This window comes from Heterocephalus glaber, unplaced genomic scaffold, assembly GCF_053883595.1.
Source record: "Heterocephalus glaber isolate CG9 unplaced genomic scaffold, H.glaber_assembly_v1.0 deba00001428, whole genome shotgun sequence".
Classification (NCBI taxonomy): domain Eukaryota; kingdom Metazoa; phylum Chordata; class Mammalia; order Rodentia; family Bathyergidae; genus Heterocephalus; species Heterocephalus glaber.
Window position 1 is genome coordinate 25,678,189 of NW_028258293.1, and position 20,220 is coordinate 25,698,408.

Here is a 20,220-nt window from a genome sequence, read left to right on the forward strand (position 1 = left end):
ATGGCTGAAGTCCAGAGGTTTGTTAACACTGTTTGCAGTCATGCTTGGCTTGGTCAAATAGCAAAGCTTAAGGTGAGTAATTCCTATACTTCAGGCACCTCTGTCTTTTCCAGAAAGCAGTAGGACTCACAGAATCTCCAGGAAGCTGAAACCCAAGCAATGCGGTATGAAGAAAAGTGAGACCCCCTGGGAATCCCAGGTAGAGAGATTCATGTCAGCTCATCTCGGAGATGAGCTGAAGAATGATGGCTTTCACTCTGTCCTCCCGGAAGACACAGAAAGGTAGGCATATTGCCTCCACACACACTCTCCCTGGCAGGGGTTAAATAGGAACCCTACCTGCTCTAAACTTTAGTTTCAGATACCCCACTCTAAGAAAATGGTCAAAATTTCTCTAAAACTATTCTTTAACAAGATCTCAACCTATTTCACCTTTTTATTCCTTCGCTGCCTTCAGCAATCCAGAAGAATAATGGAAATAACCATTTTTGCATAAGAGGTGGGAAAAAAAAGGTCCAACAGAGCCCAGGGTACCATGGCTGGATTCAAACCCATACTCACAGATGAAAGCAGAGCTCTGCTCAGGATGAGAACATAATTCCTGTAACCAAGCGATCTCAATCAAAAGCTTCATGGAGGGAGATTTTACAAGTAAGACTTTATTTTGAGGAAAAGAAAAAATTGAAACAGAACAAATTTTGATTAATGTACTACCATAATTTGAAAAGCATATGAATTAATTTTAGCTTTCAATATACACCATGCTCATAAGAGTTCTGCTTTTGCAAAAGAGAAATGAATGTATTTAATAATAAGATGGAATACGTAGAGAAAGTAGGTATGTTGGGTTTTCTGTTTTGTGAAGGATATTTTTGAAGTCTGGCTACTCTGGATTTTAAGAATTAAACTTTTTCTTCCTTTTTTACCAGTTTGGGGGAAAAGCGAAATTATGTTGCTCTCCTTTCTTAATGTTTAGTGGGAAAGTGAATACACAGTTTCATCTCTCAACCCAAAAGCAAGCTTAAAAATGTGATTCTCATGTTGAAAATTCACACACCAGCCAGAAATAGCCAAAGGTTTGTTGAATCTTGGTGTACTAAGCGTTATATTTAGCCTTAAATCTGCCTGTGTTCAATTCCCAGTCAATGGACGGAAAAGACAAGGGAATTTCAGACAGTGACAACACAAGATTCCAGAGGGCAGCAGGGAAAGTTCAAGGGACCCTTGAATATTATGACATTATTCATCATGATTGTTTTCCCTGAACAGAATCTACTTTCAGGAAAGTTATTGATTCTTTAAGAAACAGGTACACAGGGCCAGGGGTTTAGCTCAGTGGTTCTGCCGCCTGCCTTGCAAGTGCAAGGTCCTGAGTTCAATCCCCGGTACAAAAAAAAAAACAAACAGGTACACTTGCAGGTACTATGTTTTAAAGCCAGTGCACATGTCATTGATATGAAAAAGAATGATGAATACCATTATTTTAATATAAAAAATAATTTATTATAGCTGTTGAAATTATTCTAGTTTCTGAGCAAGACTAACTGCCTTGTTATGCAGTTATGAAATCCAAAAGATCTATAAATGATAACTGTTCTTTGTTATAATCTACAGAAAGTAGATTACCTTGACAACAGAGAATATATTATCCATGCACTGCTTTTGGTTTCAGGGAACAATTCTTCTCATCCTGTGTCTTTCATCCTACTTGGAATCCCAGGCCTAGAGAATGCCCAGTTTTGGATTGCCTTTCTGTTCTGTGTCATGTATGTTGTGGCTGTGGTTGGCAATATCACCATCCTACATATAATCCGAATGGATCACACACTGCATCAGCCCATGTACCTCTTTCTGTCCATGCTAGCAATCACTGACCTGGTCCTGACCTCCTCTACCCAGCCTAAAATGCTGGCCATCCTCTGGTTTCATGCTCACGAGACTGGATATCATGCCTGTCTCATCCAGGTGTTTTTCATCCACGCCTTTGCTTCTGTGGAGTCTGGGGTGCTCATGGCTATGGCCTTGGACCGCTATGTGGCCATCTGCTTCCCACTGCGACACTCTAGTATCCTGACTTCATCTGTGGTGGTTAAACTCGGAGCTGTTGTGATGGTGAGGGGGCTGCTGTTGGTGAGTCCCTTCTGCTTCATGATCTCCAGGATGCCCTTCTGCCCCAACAGGATCATTCCCCAGTCATACTGTGAGCACATGGCGGTGCTGAAGTTGCTGTGTGCTGACACCAGAGTCAACCGTGGATATGGGCTCTTTGTGGCCTTCTCTGTGGTTGGCTTTGATATTCTCATCATCAGTATATCGTATGTGATGATTCTGAGAGCTGTGTTGCAGTTACCCTCAGGAGAAGCCCTCTTCAAGGCTTTTGGCACATGTGTTTCTCATATCTGTGTTATCTTGGCTTTCTATATCCCAGCCCTTTTTACCTTCCTCACCCATCGCTTTGGCCATCATGTGCCCCGAGTGGTACACATCATGTTTGCTAATGTCTATCTCCTGGTGCCTCCCATGCTCAACCCCATCATCTATGGGGTTAGAACCAACCAGATCAGGGACAGGGTTATCCGAGTGTGTTGTGGAAAAGACACATGAGCCTGGAGTCACAGCCTCAGTGCCTTTCCAATTGCCTTACGGATCCAGTGACATGATGAAGACCATTTGCCAGGATCTCACGTATCATCACAAGGTCATTTCTTTAACAAGTATCCCAGAGGCCAGCAACCTGCCAGAAAAAAAGAGGAAAAATTTTCCAGATACACCAAGCAAGTGGTCTGAGTGATTTGCTGGGTAATAAAAATTTAGATTAAAACTGGGATCTATGTCCACCATCATGAGTAAACAATATTTTCCCATGTACTGAACCAGTGAATATTTTAATCCTAATGTTGTCTTCTAAATTATTGTGAAAACATTATTTTCACACTATTGATCAAAGTATAAGTTAGTGCACTGCTTAAAAGACAAAAAGGTTTCCATCAAACAAATAAAATACATATTTTCCCATCTGGAATACCTTTTTAGAAACAGAATTTTACTAACAGAGCTATATATAAAAACATGTCTAAAAATAGAACACAAGGCATTCAAATATTTTCTTATAGGAAACCAAATGAGGAAATGTGCAATTTTATTTGCAACAAAGATATGAGACATTATCAAGATATGATATTAAAGTTTTAAAAAGAAGAAAATTCTGTTCTGAAGACAATATATCTTATAATTCAAGATAGTAGGAAAGTCTGTAGAAATTTTAATAGTATACCATAATATTAAGATCCCTATGAATTAATATTTTAAGCTGCTTTTAAAAACATGTTTTCTTTTGGAATTTTGTGATAGAATTATTAAATTTTTCACCATTTTTTCCTACCAAAGCCAATAGTGAAGAAGACCTTAGAACTCACAATCTTCCCTAAAGAAAATCAACATCAGGTGAAGGGGTTTTTTTGCTTTGTTTTGTTTTGGGTTTTTTTTTTTTTTTTTTTTTTTTTTGAGAGAACTCAGGAGCACATTTGCTTCTTTTCAGGAAAAATAGACTTTTAGAACTTGAAAATTCCCCAAGAAAAGGAGGAGCATTCTTAGACACCCCGATTTCAATGTGCAGAGGACCATGATCACCCTACCAGAAAATTAGTTAGTTTATGTGGAACCTTCCTCTTTTAAAACTAGCTTTCACCCAATACAACTCACAGCAGTAAAATGGAAAGGTATGGTACCCAAGTTTGGTGATTTTTTTTTTTTTTTTTTTTTTTTTTTTGGTACTGGGGATCAAACTTGGGACCTTGAGCTTGAGAGGCAGGCGGTAGAACCACTGAGCTAAATCCCCAGCCCTGGTGATTTTTAATACTATGTAGTCACCATCTCCTCAGTCAAGATCATCTTTCAGTTACTTCTTAAAGATTTCTCCTGCCCCTTTATAATCAGTCAGCACCTCTCCACGCCAACCAGGAAAACTCCAATGGGATTTTTTTTTACTATAGATTAATATCAATGACTCTAAAACGTCATACAAATAAAAGAATTAAAATATCTTATTTTGATTGTGAAATCTTTTACTCAATGTAATGTTTTACCCATGCTATTTTGTGTGTTAATAGTACATTTCCTATTTTTATTCCATTGTAAGTGTATTTCCATTGACATATTGAAATCTCTCCTCATTGCTGCAGCTCTTTTGCTTTCTTTTACCTCTGAACATGTCAGTCTCTTGTCTATCTTCTGCCTTTGCTTTTGCTCTACCCACTTCCAGAGTTGCTTTTTGATAAGGCATTCTGGCTCCTTCTTACCTTCCAGGTCTCATCTAAAGACACCTTTTCAGAGAGATGTTCCTTAACTCAGCGACTTAACCAGATAATTACTCAATTTCCCATTTATGAAATGGGCAGAGTCATTCCAATGCCTCTCTTCCCTCAAGTAACACAAATTTTGTAATTGTAGTGACAGAGAGACCAGCAGCCTTCATAAGTCAGCTTAACAACAGCAGCCCTAGTAAGTCAGCTCACTCAGAGTCAAGCTGTGATCTCAGGGCTCAGCTCTATGAATACTTTAAAAGTGGATGTTTATCAACACTGTCTACTCTCACAGAGCCAAACAATCTTATATTATCAAGCGTTTTGACCAATGAATATGTACCAGTACTATGCCTGGTGCCTGGGACTTAAAGATATGAAGTTCATAACTACCCCTTAAAACCACACCTCTGTGCTCCCATAGTAACTTCTACATTTTGCTTACATCAAACTAACTGCTTTATATTCCCTTTACCTGGTTTGTGTCATCCCCCACCCTCAACTTATCCCTCATGAGCAAAATTGTGCTTTAGTTACCTTAAATCTCAGCAAATGCTAGGAAAGAGCAAGCACCAGTAAGTATGTAGCAACCAGTATCTTTCTATTCAGTACACATAATTAGTAGGCTAATAAGTAACTAAGATATATATTTACAGTTATCAGTGTTTTGGGTATTATGATTATTTATGCTGTGTGGGCAAACCCACAATCCAGACCTCCTTGAGAAAATGATCAGGCTGAAGTTTACAGATGTGCCAGATTTGTTGTCCCTTTTCATCTTGTCAAATCAAATTTTAACGTTTAATTTTAGTCTGCTGATGCTGAAGTCATTGGCAAACCCTAGAGTGTCTGAGGCCAGAGAAGGAAGGAAACAAATGTATAAGCAGAGCAATGCTCTTCAGAGCATGGACCTTCCTTGCACCCCACCCCAAGCCAGATGAAGTTAGTCTCAACCTTTGGTTTCCAGTTTTTAATGTGTCTAGTATGAGTGCCCACTATCACAGAAGAGCTTTGGAACACTCTGGTTTCTGGAAGTCTTCTAGGTGCCACCCTTAATTTTTTCTGCAGGTCTTTTTTTTCTTAATTTTTTGTCTCATTGCATATAGGTATGTGAAAGGAAATGTCATCATCCAAGTACACTTTGAAGATGGGGAAAGAGCAACCACAGAATCTAAGAAATGCCCTTGGGTTTATATCTAGGATGGAAAGCAGAGTAGAGTTAGAAAGTGGGGAAAATATACAAAGAAAAGCAGAGCTCATTGACTATACGGAGTCAGCCAGAAGTCTTAGAGAAATTTACAAACAAATGTCTATAGATTGCATAACTCTAAGGAAAAATTCATATTAGTGATACTCCTGAAGTTCTCTAAAACCATGCATCAGGGAGAGATTTAAAATTATATTTTACTCATGTCAATATCTGCTGCCTGAATGTATCAGGACTATTTTGAACCTCATGCTTTTATAAAAGCATCAAAGTCTTTGAGAGAAGCATGGGGTCAAGATATCTCCTCAAAACATCTCCCATTTTAACTGTCTCCCTGAGTGAAGCAGAAAGGGCTCAGCAGGTGTTGTAAATCATAATTTCAGCAGCAATTCTCTTACTACCAGAAACATAATAACAACAGTGCATGGTCCCTGGAGTAGAAAGGCATGGGTGGGCAAAATGGTAGTGTCTGCTGAGGGAAGACTTTTCCTCTGGAAATAATATAGAAAAGTCTTACATAAGGTGATATACACTTTAGACCATTTGGGATGGTGGCTTAAATTGCCAACAGAACTTGCTTATTCAGGTGGTTTTACTAAATTTACATGAGAAGGCAACCATTCTTTCTTTCATTAAACAGTTCTTTCAGTTAACATTTCTATCTGTCTTTTGTCTAAGTATCAACAGTCATTATTTGTTTGTTTGTTTGTTTGTTTGTTTCTCAAATGACTGTGACCTTTTTTTGAGGGAAAACACCAAATCATTCTTATTGGTGCATGCTCAGTACTTTAGTAGTGCCCTAGAATAGGGTCAGTGTGTACATAGGTTAAATTCATATGATAAATAACAAATACTTGACTGATGAATACTGGGCTCTACAGAAGTCTTGTGTAGAAGTGTTTTAGAATGAATTAATCATGTTATAGGTTCTTTGGGAGATCTCACTTTCACAAGCCTACAAGTTCATAGACCTAAACTGCATTCTTGATTTATTGACTCACTAGCCATGGTGTGTTTCAGGCAGCAACTACTGAGGAAACTAAACCTCGGCAATCATCCTTTTATTCCAAGTGCCCAGAAAGTAGGCCCATATTGCCCTAGATGCAGCAAAAGAGCAAGTAGAGCACAACAGAATCAGGTGATCTGTAGTATGGCCCTAGCTCTGGCCTTTCCTCCTTGTGTGATTGCAGAAGCTTTTCCTCTTCCCTGCTCCAACAATTTTGTCATCATTTCCTTATCTCTTTAAGTAAAACAACAATCACTGATCAGACCTGTCTACTTCCCCCAAACAGAGAAAGTCTGCTTTGGTTTGAATCATGAATGTCTCCCAAAACGCACCTGTTAAAGGCTTTATCCTCATCCCAGGGTGCAACTGGGAGATGGTGGGACACTTACGAGCTAAGGATTAATGCAAGGAATCTAAATCACTGGGAATATGCCCTTGAAAGAGTTACTGGGACCTCCATCTATTCCTCAGTCTCTCTTTGATTCCTGGCTTCCATGAGGTGAGCTAGCCTCCTTTGCCACACATTCCCACCACAGTTACCACGATATACTGTGATGACAAAGGCCTAAAGCAAGAGAACTAAGTGATCATGGACTGAAGTCTCTGAATCCTTGAGCCAAAATAGACTTTTCACCCTTTTAAGTTTATTACCTTGTGTTATTTTTGTCAAAGCAGTAGAATGCTGACTAGAACAAAGTATTTATATGTACATAAGTCCATATACTCATGAGTTCCTCCATTACACAAGAACACATAAGAGCAGGGATTTATGGATAAGTGGCCTGAAATACCTAGAATTTTTTTTTTTTTTGAAATCAGGAACATTGTACTGACCAAGAAGAATGTATGGAGTACCCATGTAGGGCATTGGGTAGGATGAGAAGGCAGGGCCTACCATTAAATTTAGTCCTCACAAGCTAGAAAAAAAAAAAGCAATGCAAGACACATGGACCAAGTATCATGATGACTATGAAATTGGGTAAAAATGAGTAAAAATGACTATCTGAGAATCAGGAAAGATATGGCTGAAGAGGTGGTGATTATTCTCTGGGATTTTTTATTTTAATTTTTCTTGGTATGTATGCAGCACATAATGATTATATTCCTTGTGAGGAGAGTTGTTTTAATTCATCAGAAGGATAAAAAGGAGAAAGAAGTTTAAAGCAAAGGAATAAGCATTTGAAAATGCACAAACATGAAAGCTCTAGAAGAAGCAGCACAGTGGTTAGAGGCAAATGATGCTGCAGAAAAAAATACACACTCTCTCTCTCTGAAAAGCTTAGGTTTTACCTTATAAGACATAGAGATCTCCCGTTGTGTGTTTTGCACAACAAATCCTAGGAAAATTTAGACTGGGGATTTGTCCTGGTGTAACTCTTCGGAAATAATTGTAAAAGGATAAAGAAAATCCTGAAATCCCTGACCCCAAACCAAGGAGGCAAAATCACAGCAACTGTTTTTAGGATCGTATAACAAATGTTAAAAAAAGGAAAAGCTAAGAAGAATAGGCAAGATTCTGATTTCTCCTCCTCTTTTCCTCTTCCTCCTCCTGTTCCTCCTACCTTTCCTCATCTTCCTGATTTTTCCGATTTCTTTTAATTGCATATGTATAAAAGACAAGGATGTTAACACCTGCCCACATGCATGCCGAAAAAGCAATTTCTTCTGTAAATATAATTGAATTCTATGGGAAAGAAAAAGGAAGAAGATTAAAGCAGCATTTACTGTGACTCATTTCCATTTGGAGATTTAATATTAGGCTTACTCTTCACTTGTAAATCTGGGACTGTGGTTTATAAATACTGCCAGTAGATGATGCCAGGACATAGCCCAATTTTGTTAGATATATCTAGGAAAAACATGTGTTTGTTGACATATAAAAAGTAGTTTCCTGTTCAGACAATATTGTCCAAAGAATAACAAGGAAAAACATGTGCTATACATGTTTAAAACAAATTTAACTATTTTCCTAATATTTGCAATTGGTTGACTCCACTGATAGAACACATGGATAGGGAGGACCAATTCTGTATATATGATTTGCTTTTCTTTTTTTTTTTTTTCTTTTGCATTTTAAGTATCGCTGGGGACAATGGACACATGAGATAGTAGATAAAACCCTTTCGAGATTTTATAGCCTCAACCTATATTTGAAGATTGAGAGAGAAAGTTGTTTTGGTTTTTCTTTGTCTGCAACCTCAGAGAGATCCACATCTTCCTGATTAGCTCCCTGCTCAATTCCAATTTATTATAAAGTTCATGGCTCCAGAACTGTGGTCTGTACTCTCCCTGCTAGCAAAGACAGAGAAGACTCTTATCTCCACATGAAACTGGTAAGAAGATAGAGAGAGAGATGGTTTCATTGTGTTGACTTTGTGCTTTCATTGTTAGCTATTCACAGATATTCAAACAGGCCTAGAGAAAATCAGGTAACATTAGAGTCTATACTACACTTGAGAATCCATATACTATTATCTAAAAATTCATGGTTAAATATGTCAATAGTTTTTTCTCAGATAAAATTGAAATCCAGGGGGCCAGGGATTTGAAATAAACTACAGAAAACTAGCATTAGTAAGGTGTGTACTTATTACAGGGTATTCACTCCCAAAAAATAAACTTCACACCTAGTATTTTTTTTTTTTTTTTGGTTACGGGGATCAAACCCAGGTCCTTGCACTTAAGAGGCAGGCAGCAGAACCACTGAGCTAAATGCCCAGCCCCACACCTAATATTTTAAAAGCTTGATTGAAAAATACCAGGATTATAATGAGTACTATTGCTATTATTTAACTTTGTCTTCCTAGAATTTATTTTAACAATGAAAATTACTGCATACAAAGATTTTTAGAAATTAATTAAGATTCTATCATATTTTTGTATATCCAGTCACCTACTAATCTCATTTTTTGTGTAGTGAAAACCTCTACTATATCCTCAGGCCCATCCAATGTTTTATACTTCTTCAGTAGTAGTATATTACTTTTTAGTGACTCACAGACATTGGTTGACAATTCCCTCACAAAACTCTCTATCAAACTAACCATTTGCCACTAACTCTACCGTCAATGGAAACGTTGAACCTTGTCTATTTGAGGTTAATTACTACCATGATCTATGTTCAATAACTTACTATGTTTTCAAGGAATCTTATATAGCAATTAATCCCTCACATTCTGTATATTCAATCTCTCACCATCTATTTTATCTTTACTTCTGTTGATAAATTTAACTATTTCTCTGATATTTTTATATTTCAAAAATCTTTCCTATATCTCACAACCTCTGTAGTCATGCTTTATTTGTCACCTTGCCTTCATTACCAATTTCCTAGAAATAAAATACACCATACCTCCATTACTGCATTTCCATCCATTAGCCAAGCCACTACAGCAGGTTGCAACTTTCCTCCCTCAAATTCAACTGCTTTTCTCGGGGTCATTAATATACTCTAAATTAAATTTGAATTTTTTAATCCTTATTAGCCTCTCCTGCTCAAGAAATTTGATACTGTTGTTCAGGTTAAGCCTAGTCATGACATCACATTCTCTGATGTCTATGGTTTCCATAAAGTTGTCTAGTCTAATAAATTTTGGTGAATATAGCTTTTTCCAAAATCTCCTACAGAGTAAAGTCTTCATTGATTTCTCTTATAAGTCTACTCTTTGAGTTAGTTCACCATCCTCTTGGATTAAAATGAAACCCATGCAATGACAATTTTCAAATCTATATTACTAGAAAAATGGGAACATCTATGCCTGGAAATGTACACACAAAGGGCCATTGCTGTCTTATGTATGTTTCTGAATGAATTTCTCTTATTCATTTCTAAACACATGTATTCAAAATTGAATACACTGATTTTTAAAATTAATTTTATTGGTACACTTCCGACTTACATAGTGATCATATTCATCATAAGGAATTTGTACCTGCACATAATATATCTTGAATTTTCTTTTTTCCCTATTCCCTTCTCTTCAACCATTCTTATCCTCCTCCTTTACAAATCTTGGTTTCTATTTTTTCTTCTATTCTCTTTTATTGTAGTTTTCCCTTCTTTCCCTTCCCCCATCCACTCCCTTATTCCCCTTCGCATTTGACCATTTTCTTCCTATTCCCCAATATAAATTTTTATGCATACTGTCTGATGGAGATTAAAAGCTTATTAGTACAAAAATAATTATCATCAAAATACAAAAATAAAAACACAATGTTTTCCATAGCTTAAGGATAAAGCTTTTATATCTTCAGTAAATGTTCCTAACTATGAATGATAAATAGATACATAATTTAATTTACAGAGTTGTTTCAATGATAGGGATGTCACATATTACATTAGATAACTATCCTATCAAAACAACTAAATATTTCTGTATAGTATTATTGTTTTTCTACGGAATGTGAACATGGTGAGACAAATGCTACAGATCGAGAGCAATATGAAAATTCTAAGCAACTTGACAGCTAAATCTCCAAACTTCTTGTTGACTGGCATTCCTGGCTTGGAGTCTGCCCAGGCCTGGATCTCCATTCCCTTTTGTTGCCTTTATGCCATTGCCCTCTCTGGGAACAGCGTGATCCTCTTTGTCATCATCACCCAGCAGAGCCTCCACAAGCCCATGTACTATTTCCTCTCCATGCTGTCAGCCATGGTTCTGGGCTTGACTGTTTCTACAATGTCAACAACTTTGGGTATCCTGTGGTTTGATGCAAGAGAAATCAGTCTAGATGCTTGCATCATCCAGATGTTTTTTCCTCATGGATTCACTGCAATGGAATCTGAGGTGCTAGTGGCTATGGCTTTTGACCGCTATGTGGCAATCTGTAACCCTCTCAGGTACACTACAATTCTCATTAATTCCAGAATCATTCAGATGGGACTCCTAGTGATTTTATGTACTGCGGTTGTAATACTGCCACTGCTTTTGCTCCTTAAGCCTCTTTCTTTCTGCAGAATGGATGTCTTTTCACATTCCTACTGTCCTACTGTTATTATCCAGATGTGATTAAATTAGCATGTTCAGACACCTGGGAAAATAACATCTATTGATTAGTTGGTCTCATCCTAAACACAGGGATAGACACCCCATGCATCATCTTGTCTTATATCTTGATTATTCACTCTGTCCTCAATATCGCCTCCCCACAAGAAAGGAACATGTTGTTCAGCACATGTGTCTCCCACGTTGGAGCAGTTGCTGTATTCTGCACCCCCATGATAAGCCTGTCTTTGGTTCAATTCTATGTAGGTCAGTTCCCAAAGTGGTCCATTCTATGACTGCCAATATATACCTGCTTTTGCCCCCTGTGCTCAATCCCATCATCTATAGTGTAAAAACAAAACAGCTCTGCAAGACTGCACTTAGTCTCCTTCTTACAAAATAAACAGAGGTTAGAAAAATGAAGGAAATCTGATATAGGTTATTTTCACTGTAAAAAAGCAATCAAATAAGTTACTGGCAATTGAACTTTTTTAGGTATTTAATATTTAATAAACATTATTTTGTTTTCTGTTGTAAGAGTAGGATATGTTGCCCTAAGAATTTTAAAATCTAATAAAGGGAATTGGAATATTATAGTAACAAAATATTTAAAATAATATAGCAACTTAACATTTTCTGACTGCTCTTTAGTGAATTTTATATATTTAAGGCATATTCCACTTATAATTCAAAGTAGCATAATGAAATATATTTATTTTAGTAATGGTTGAAATATATAATGAAGAAATTGAGTTCTGGGGGCATGTAGCCCACATAATTTAGAAGAATCATGGTTGAGATTTTAATTTCAGTTTCCTTTATTTCAGATGGCATCCTTCTCACAACCATATTACACGCTGCCAAAAGCATCAAAAATAAGACCTGAATCTCCAGGAATCTGTGTCAGTTCCTAAAATGTGTGGTAGCCTTCATAGAGTATATTTTGCTTAATTTTTGGATAACCCGTACTACAAAAAGTAGAAATAGAGTTCATGCCATGTAAACATAAGTCACTACCCAGTGCCGCTCAGTCAATTTCCTTATGTAATATAAGGAATTGTAACTTTAGAAAATTATAAACTATAATGAAATAGAATGAAAGGAAATTTGGAAAAGAGGTTCTTACACTTTTTGAGCAAAAACTTCCTTAACGAATTTTTAAATAAATCTGTTTGTCAGAAAAATCATAATTCAAAGATAGACACACAGATGATTTTACATAAAGTTACAGGCTTCAAAAATGCCATGAAGGACTACCTGGTTCCCTTTCCCTTCCAAAAAACTAAAATAAAGAATTGATGCTTTTCAGCCTATAGGCAATAACACAGAATTAGATCCCAAATATGTGTTTCCTAAAAAGGGGCTCATGGTAACCATATTGGTTTCACAGAAAGGCAAATTCTTAAAGATCAGTTGCATAAAATAGTAGAAAAAGTTCAGAGGAAAATGGAGATGGAAACCTGATGGGAGTCACATGGGGAGTGATGATAAACAAAAGAGATGCTCCAGGAATCCCACAAGCACTGGAGGAAGCAGTGTGCTCAACTCAGTATGTACCAGCTTGCGAAGACCAGGTTGCATGCATCCACTTCCCATTATTGTGTTCAGTGAAGTCAAACAAGTGCTTTAAAACCACCATAAGGAGAATATTTACCACAAGAATTAGTAAGCATTGCAAGTGAGAATATTCTTCTCCAATAGATTCATTTTATCAGCACAGCTGTGAATATACTTGTATTTTAGGTTTGGCCTTGCAGGAAATACAAATTAAATGATCAAAAAAGTTACTTTGTAGCACTCCAAAAGTTTAAAATCCAACGTACGAAACATCAACATGGGAAAAAATTATAGAATAATTTATTTAGTGCTGTGATAGTTGATAATTCAGGAGTTATATTTTACTATGTTATGTTGCCATTTAAAGTGAAAAGATTTCCAAACGTGGAGTAAGGAAAGTACTTTGGAAGTGTTTTTGTGTCCAAATTCCCAGTTACATCAGGACTCCAGTCATGTTGAACATGGAATTCCCTGTACTCTAGTTTGACCTTATATTAACACATTTTGTCTCCCATGATCCTATGCCTAAATAAAGTCACAATATGATATACTGGGGTTAGGACTTCAACATATAAATTTTGGGAAGACACAAATCATCAAAACTGTTGTTCAGTATGCCACACAAATTTCTTGGCTTCTTTTTGCTGTGTCTACAGTCTTCCCAATGATGTTGCCACCAGTAAGATTCTCCCAGAAATTAAAAGAAAGCAGAGTATGGATTTAGATACTCCCCTATAACTACACTTGATTGTATTGTAATCTGGCTAAAAGCACTAGATGGTAGAGAAAATAATGAGGAAACCACCATGTTTAGATGTGTAAAAGGAAATGAAGCAGGCAAAGTCTGTTACATTTTTGCATGGCAAAAAAAGAGGAGGTTGCTCTTTAACATCAGGCCTAGAAGTCCTTTCTCAACAAAAGAAAAGACAAAACAATATTATCACAGATTAGGGGAAAAATGAACAATTATTTGGCTGGGGGATTCAGTGTGTTATTACTATCATTTTCTAACATCATGCCTTTGCACAATTAAACAGACAGAAGGTAATATATGTTGAGGTAATTATGTGTAAACTGCAGATAAGTCTGATCACCATTAATGTCTAAAAGCAATGAACTTATCATTTGTGTTGTTGTTTCTAGAAATTGCCCAGTCATGCTGGAGTAGCTGGAGATATTCATGTTTTAATGCTACCTGTGATGGGAATATAGTAGCACAGATTATTTATAAGAGAAAGGCTAAAATAAAAGACTATTACAAGTCAATTTTATACATTGATTTTCTTTAAAAGAAAAGATAATTCTGTGTATATATATTCATATATGTGTGTATATTCATGTGTAACATCATATGTATATCTAGATAATGACTTTTATGTTTATCCTGCATATGTGTGTATGTGTACTTTATACATATATGGAATGGATGGTGTGGAAAAATATCAATGTGTAAAAGAAATAGAAAAATAAGATTCTGTATTTAAGCAAGAGGATGCTCAAAAATTCTGAGTTGTAGTATTTCTGAGTTGTGACTAGATACAGGCCATACAGATATATCATGCCTGAGGCACTCTGTGTGTAAACATAAACAGCAGTCAGTACATATGATCTGTAAGATTATGGATGTGGCAAAGCTATCTACCTAGACATATCGAAGACCCTATGATGTTATGTCTCAATATTTTCTTCCAAAACACATCTTTTTTCAACACACTTGCATTACAGATCTGTATTGCTTCAAGTTCATTGTTACTCCTTATTTATGTAGGCTGCTAACATTATCCTAAAGTCTTTGTACATCAATTCTAGGATACAGTGCTGCTAATATCATATATATTAAACATGTATCTATATTATATATGTGTGTATAATATATGCAAATCATCTATAATATAGAATTATACATATAATGTATAATATAAGTATATATTATATATCAGATAAGAAATATGAGGCAATGATGTATTAAATTCCCCAAAATCTCATATCTAGTAAGTGAAATCCAGGATTCAAAGTCAAGGTATAAAAATCTACCACATTATGTTTTTCTAACAAGCCAAATGAAGTCTACACAATTAGAGGGGGTGATTGCAAAGAAAAGAGAAAGTACAGACAGAAGACTAAGTAGGGGAGGGTTACGGGAAGAGATTCCATATGAGGCTACAGAGGTCTGAGATAGCAAAAATCTGAATCCAGCACTAGAGAAATTTGGACATGGGATGGACCTCAATTTGATTTAAGGGGTTCAATTTATTATGTTTATTATTTTCATTTCAATTTATTATGTTTATTATTTTTGCTAATACCTTGCATTATTTTAAAACCATAGTCATAAGTAAGTGGAGAAAAATAACTTTTAAGAAAGCCAGGGGAGGGCCTGCCATTCCATTGGTAAGTGTCCACAGACCCCGGGAGCAGCTCTGTGGACCAGACCAGTGAGCTGCAGGCAAATACCAGCCAGGGCTCCTCCCAGACCACAGAGGCTTGGCACACCTGCCCAAGCCAAATGTAGCTCAGAAAAGAGCTGCACAGGTGCACAAGCTTCACCCAGAGGCCCTCCATACCATTGGCCACAGCCAAGGGCCTACCTAGAAAAGAGCTATACAGGCACACAAGCAACACCCAGAGGCTAACCCTGATACCATTGATAAGTGCATGGATACCCTAGCCAGAAAACTGCATAGACATCAGGAACTGGGGTATACAGGCCCCAGCCAAAGGCCCTCCCATACAACAGCTACATAGGGGCACCAGTGAGAGGCACACTGCATATCATCCCAAGTGTGCACAGGCCCCAGCCAGAAGCCCACCCAGACAACAGGTCAGTTAAGGGATCCAGAAGACCATCACTCTGAACCAAGGAATTAGTGTACTGGTAAGCAGCTGAGAAAAGGCAGCTCTGGGGCTTGCTGAGAATTAAAGACAACTGGGTGAGCAAAAAGTCACCTCACCAAAGGCACAGCAGGCTACATATGTTGAAATGAGAAGACACATAAAAAAGTCTCCAAACCAGACTTCCAGATCACCTAAGAAAACCCCAAAGGACAATGAAATGAAACAATCTGATACTCAACCACCTAGACTCCCTAAACTGGGAACAAAAGAGGATCTGGAAAAAATGAAAACAGAAATAATTTCTCAAATAACAGCAGAGATTGTGCCTACAGTGCAAGACATGATTAATAAATCTAGAGTGGACACAGATAAAAAAAAATAGAGGAGCTGAGGAACATGGTGGAATCCCAACATAGGAAACAAATGGATCCATAAAACAGATGTAAACAGATTTCCAGGAGATTAAAAACTCCATTGAAAGTTTATGCAGCAGAATGAGCCAATGTGAGGTTAGAATTTCAGATACAGAAGATAGGATTGCAATTAGAGACCAGGAAAAGAAAATTTCTCAAAAATAGTAAGGGACCATGAGAAATCAATCCAGCAGCTGCTAGACAATGCAAAGAAGAATAACATAAGATTGATCAGAGTCAATGAAGAAACAGGAGAGTTCAGATGACATAAAAAAAACTGTTCACAGAAGTAATGTCATAAAACTTCACAAATAGGGGGAAAGAACATGACATACAGATAAGTGAGGCATACAGGACTCCAACTAGCCTTGATCAAAAGAAAATCTACACATAGGCATATAATAGTTAAGATTCCAGAAACCCAACATAAGAACAAAATTCTACTAGCATGTAGAGAAAAGAAACAAATCACATACAAAGGAAAGCCCATCAGAATCACAGCGGACTTCTCAACACAACCCCTCAAGGCAAGAAGAGCTTCAAGTGATATATTTCAAGCCCTGAAGGAAAACAGCTTCCAACTCACACTGATGTACCCTGCAAAACAATCTTTCAAACTTGATGGAGAAATAAGATACTTTCATGACAAAGATGACACCTTAGGAACTTCATGAATACCAAACCAGCATTCAAAAAAATTTTAATCAATATCCTAGGAAAAGACAATGAAGATCACAACTCCAGGAAGCCCAGCAGAATGAATCCATCAAGCACAACAAGAAGTTAAATGCAAAGGGGGAGAATCCAAAAAAAAGAAAAAGTGATGACAAGGATATGTCATTACATATCAGTTATAACCATCAAAGTTAATGTTCTCAATTCAACAATCAAAAGAAATAGACTGGCTGAATGGGTCAAGAAGCAAGATCCAACAATATGTTGCATACAAGAAACACACTTAATTCAAAAAGAAACTCAGATTGAAAGTTAAAGGGTGGAAAAGAATACTCCATGTGACAGGAACCCCAAAAAAGGAGGAGTAGCTATCCTCTTTGCAGATCAAGTGGACTTCAAACTGACACTTTTTTTTTTTTTTTTTTGGTACCGGGGATCAAACTCGGGTCCTTGTGCTTGCAAGGCAAGTGGCAGAACCACTGAGCTAAATTCCCAGCCCAAAACCAACACTTATTAAGAGAGTCGAAGAAGGACACTACATCCTTGTAAAGGGAACAATCCAAGAGGAAGAGATGACAATCATTAATATCTATGCACCAAACACTAGTGCACTCAACTATATAAAACAAATACTGGCAGGCAGCAGGAGGCTTCTGGGTAGGCGAGCTGTGGCTCCTAGCATAGAAGAAGCTTCCAAGTAGGCATGCCACAGCTCTGAGCCCAGAGGAGACCTCCAGATCAGTTCACCATGGCTCCCAGGCAGCAGAAGGCTTCCGGGTAGGCCTGCCACAGCTCGGAGCCCTGAGGAGGTGAGCTGCGCGGGTGCCAGGAACACAGACCCACCCTACACCCCCCGCTGTGCTCGTTAAAATGAGAAGACAGGCAAACAAGCCACAGAACCAGACTTCCAGATCACCTACAGCAACCCCAAAGGGAAACAAGATGGAACACTCTGATACTCAACCACCTGGACGCCCTGAACTAGCAACAAAAGAGGATCTGGAAAAAATGAAATTAGAGATAATTTCTCACATAATGGCAAAGATCGTGCCCATAGTGCAAGACATGATTAATAAATCTAGACAGGATACAGATAAAAAAATAGAGGAGCTGAGGAACATGATGGAATCCCAACATAGGAAACAAATGGATCCATAAAACAGATGTAAACAGATTTCCAGGAGATTAAAAACTCCATTGAAAGTCTATGCAGCAAAATGAGCCAATGTGAAGACAGAATTTCAGATATAGAAGATAAGATTGCAATTAGTGACCAGGAAAAAAAATTCTTTAAAATTGTAAGGGACCAGGAGAAATCAATCCAGCAACTGCTAGACAATGCATAGAAAAATAACATAAGACTGATTGAAGTCAATGAAGAAACAGGAGAGAGTGCAGATGACATAAAAAAAATTGTTTACAAAAGTGATGGCAGAAAACTTCCCAAGGAGGGGAAAAGAATTTGACATACAGATAAGTGAGGCATATAGGACTCCAACTAGCCTTGATCAAAAAAAGTCCACACATAGGCATATAATCATTAAGATTCTAGAAACCCAACAGAAGAACAAAATTCTACAGGTACTTAGAGAAAAGAAACAAGTCACACACAAAGGAAAGCCCATCAGAATCACAACAGACTTCTCATTGCAAATCCTCAAGGCAAGAAGAGCTTGGAGTGATGCATTTCAAGCCCTAAAGGAAAACAACCTCCAACCCAGATTGATGTACTCTGCAAAACTATCTTTCAAAATTGATGATGAAATAAGATACTTTCATGACAAAGAGCACCTTAGGAACTTCATGAATACCAAACCAGCACTCCAAAAATTTTAGACAAAATCCTAAGAAAAGACAACGAGGATCACAACCCCAGGAAGCCCAGCAGAATGAATCCACTGGGCATGACAAAAAATTTAAAAGCAAACGGGGAGGATCCAACAAAAAGAAAAAGTCATGACAATGATAACTCAATGCATATTAGTTATAACCGTAAATGTTAATGGTCTCAACTCACCAAGCAAAAGAAATAGACTGGCAGAATGGGTCAAGAAGCAAAATCCAACAATATGCTGCATACAAGAAACACAATTCAAAAAGAAACTCATAGACTGAAAGTTAAAGGGTGGAAAACAATAATCCATGTGACAGGAACCCAAAAAAAAGCAGGAGTAGCTATCCCCTTTGCAGACCAAGTGGATTTCAAACCAACACTGATTAAGAGAGAAAAAGAAGGACACTATATCCTTGTAAAGGGTACAATCCAAGAGGAAGAGATGACAATCATAAATATCTATGCACCAAACACTACTGCACCCAACTATATAAAACAAATACTAATGGAAATGAAAAACCATATAAGCACTAATACAATAGTAGTGGGGGACCTCAATACCCCATTGTCACAAATAGATAGATCAACTAGACAAAAAACAAGCAATGAAATACTAGAACTCAATCAAACTATTGAAGATATGAACCTAACAGATGTTTACAGAGTGTTCCACCCCACAAAATCAGAATACAAATTCTTTTCAGCTGCACACGGGTCATTCTCAAAAATAGACCACATACTCACTCGTAGAACATATTTAGGTAAGTGCAAAGGAATTGAAGTTATCCCCTATATATTATCAGACCATAGTGGGATGAAATTGGTGATCAACACTAAAAGAAACTGCAAAAACTTCATAAACACATGGAAACTGAACAACACATTTCTGAATAACCAGTGAGTCACAGAAGAAATTAACAAAGAAATCAAACAGTTTCTACAATTAATTGACAATGTCAATAGAACATATCATAATCTGTATGAATGAAAGCAGTCATTCATAGCAGTGACTACTCACATTAGGAAAATAGAACAAGCTCAACTACACAACCTGATGCTGAGCCTCAAACTTCTAGAAAAAGAAGAGCAGAACAAACCCAAAGCTCATACAAGGGAGGAAATTATAAAGATCAAGGCAGAAATCAATGCAATGGAGACTAAGAGAATGATACAAAAGATAAAGAACCAAGATATATCATGTACAAGTAAAAGCACCCAATGATAAATGTAGATAATGTAAATTATATACCTAAAATGTACCGATAAAAGAACTTAAGCAAAAAAAAATCAATGAAGCCAAGAGTTGGTTCTTTGAAAGAATCAACAAAATTGACAAACCCTTAGTCAACCTTATCCAAAAAAAGGAAAGAAAAAAGACTCAAGTCCATGCAATTAGAAATGAAAAGG

The 20,220-nt window shown here is 37.1% G+C and overlaps 1 protein-coding gene and 1 pseudogene across 1 annotated transcript; both read left to right on the top strand.

Moving 5' to 3' along the window:
• Nucleotides 1–2,604, top strand: LOC101701595 (olfactory receptor 52R1-like). Its single transcript, XM_004863459.1, has 2 exons — nt 1–72; nt 1,615–2,604. Exons 1-2 carry the CDS (start codon nt 1–3, stop codon nt 2,602–2,604), a joined length of 1,062 nt encoding a protein of 353 aa, XP_004863516.1.
• Nucleotides 2,605–10,935: 8,331 nt separating this feature from the next.
• LOC101701224 (olfactory receptor 51F1-like) lies at nt 10,936–11,902 on the top strand (annotated as a pseudogene).
• The last annotated feature ends 8,318 nt before the right edge of the window (nt 11,903–20,220 follow it).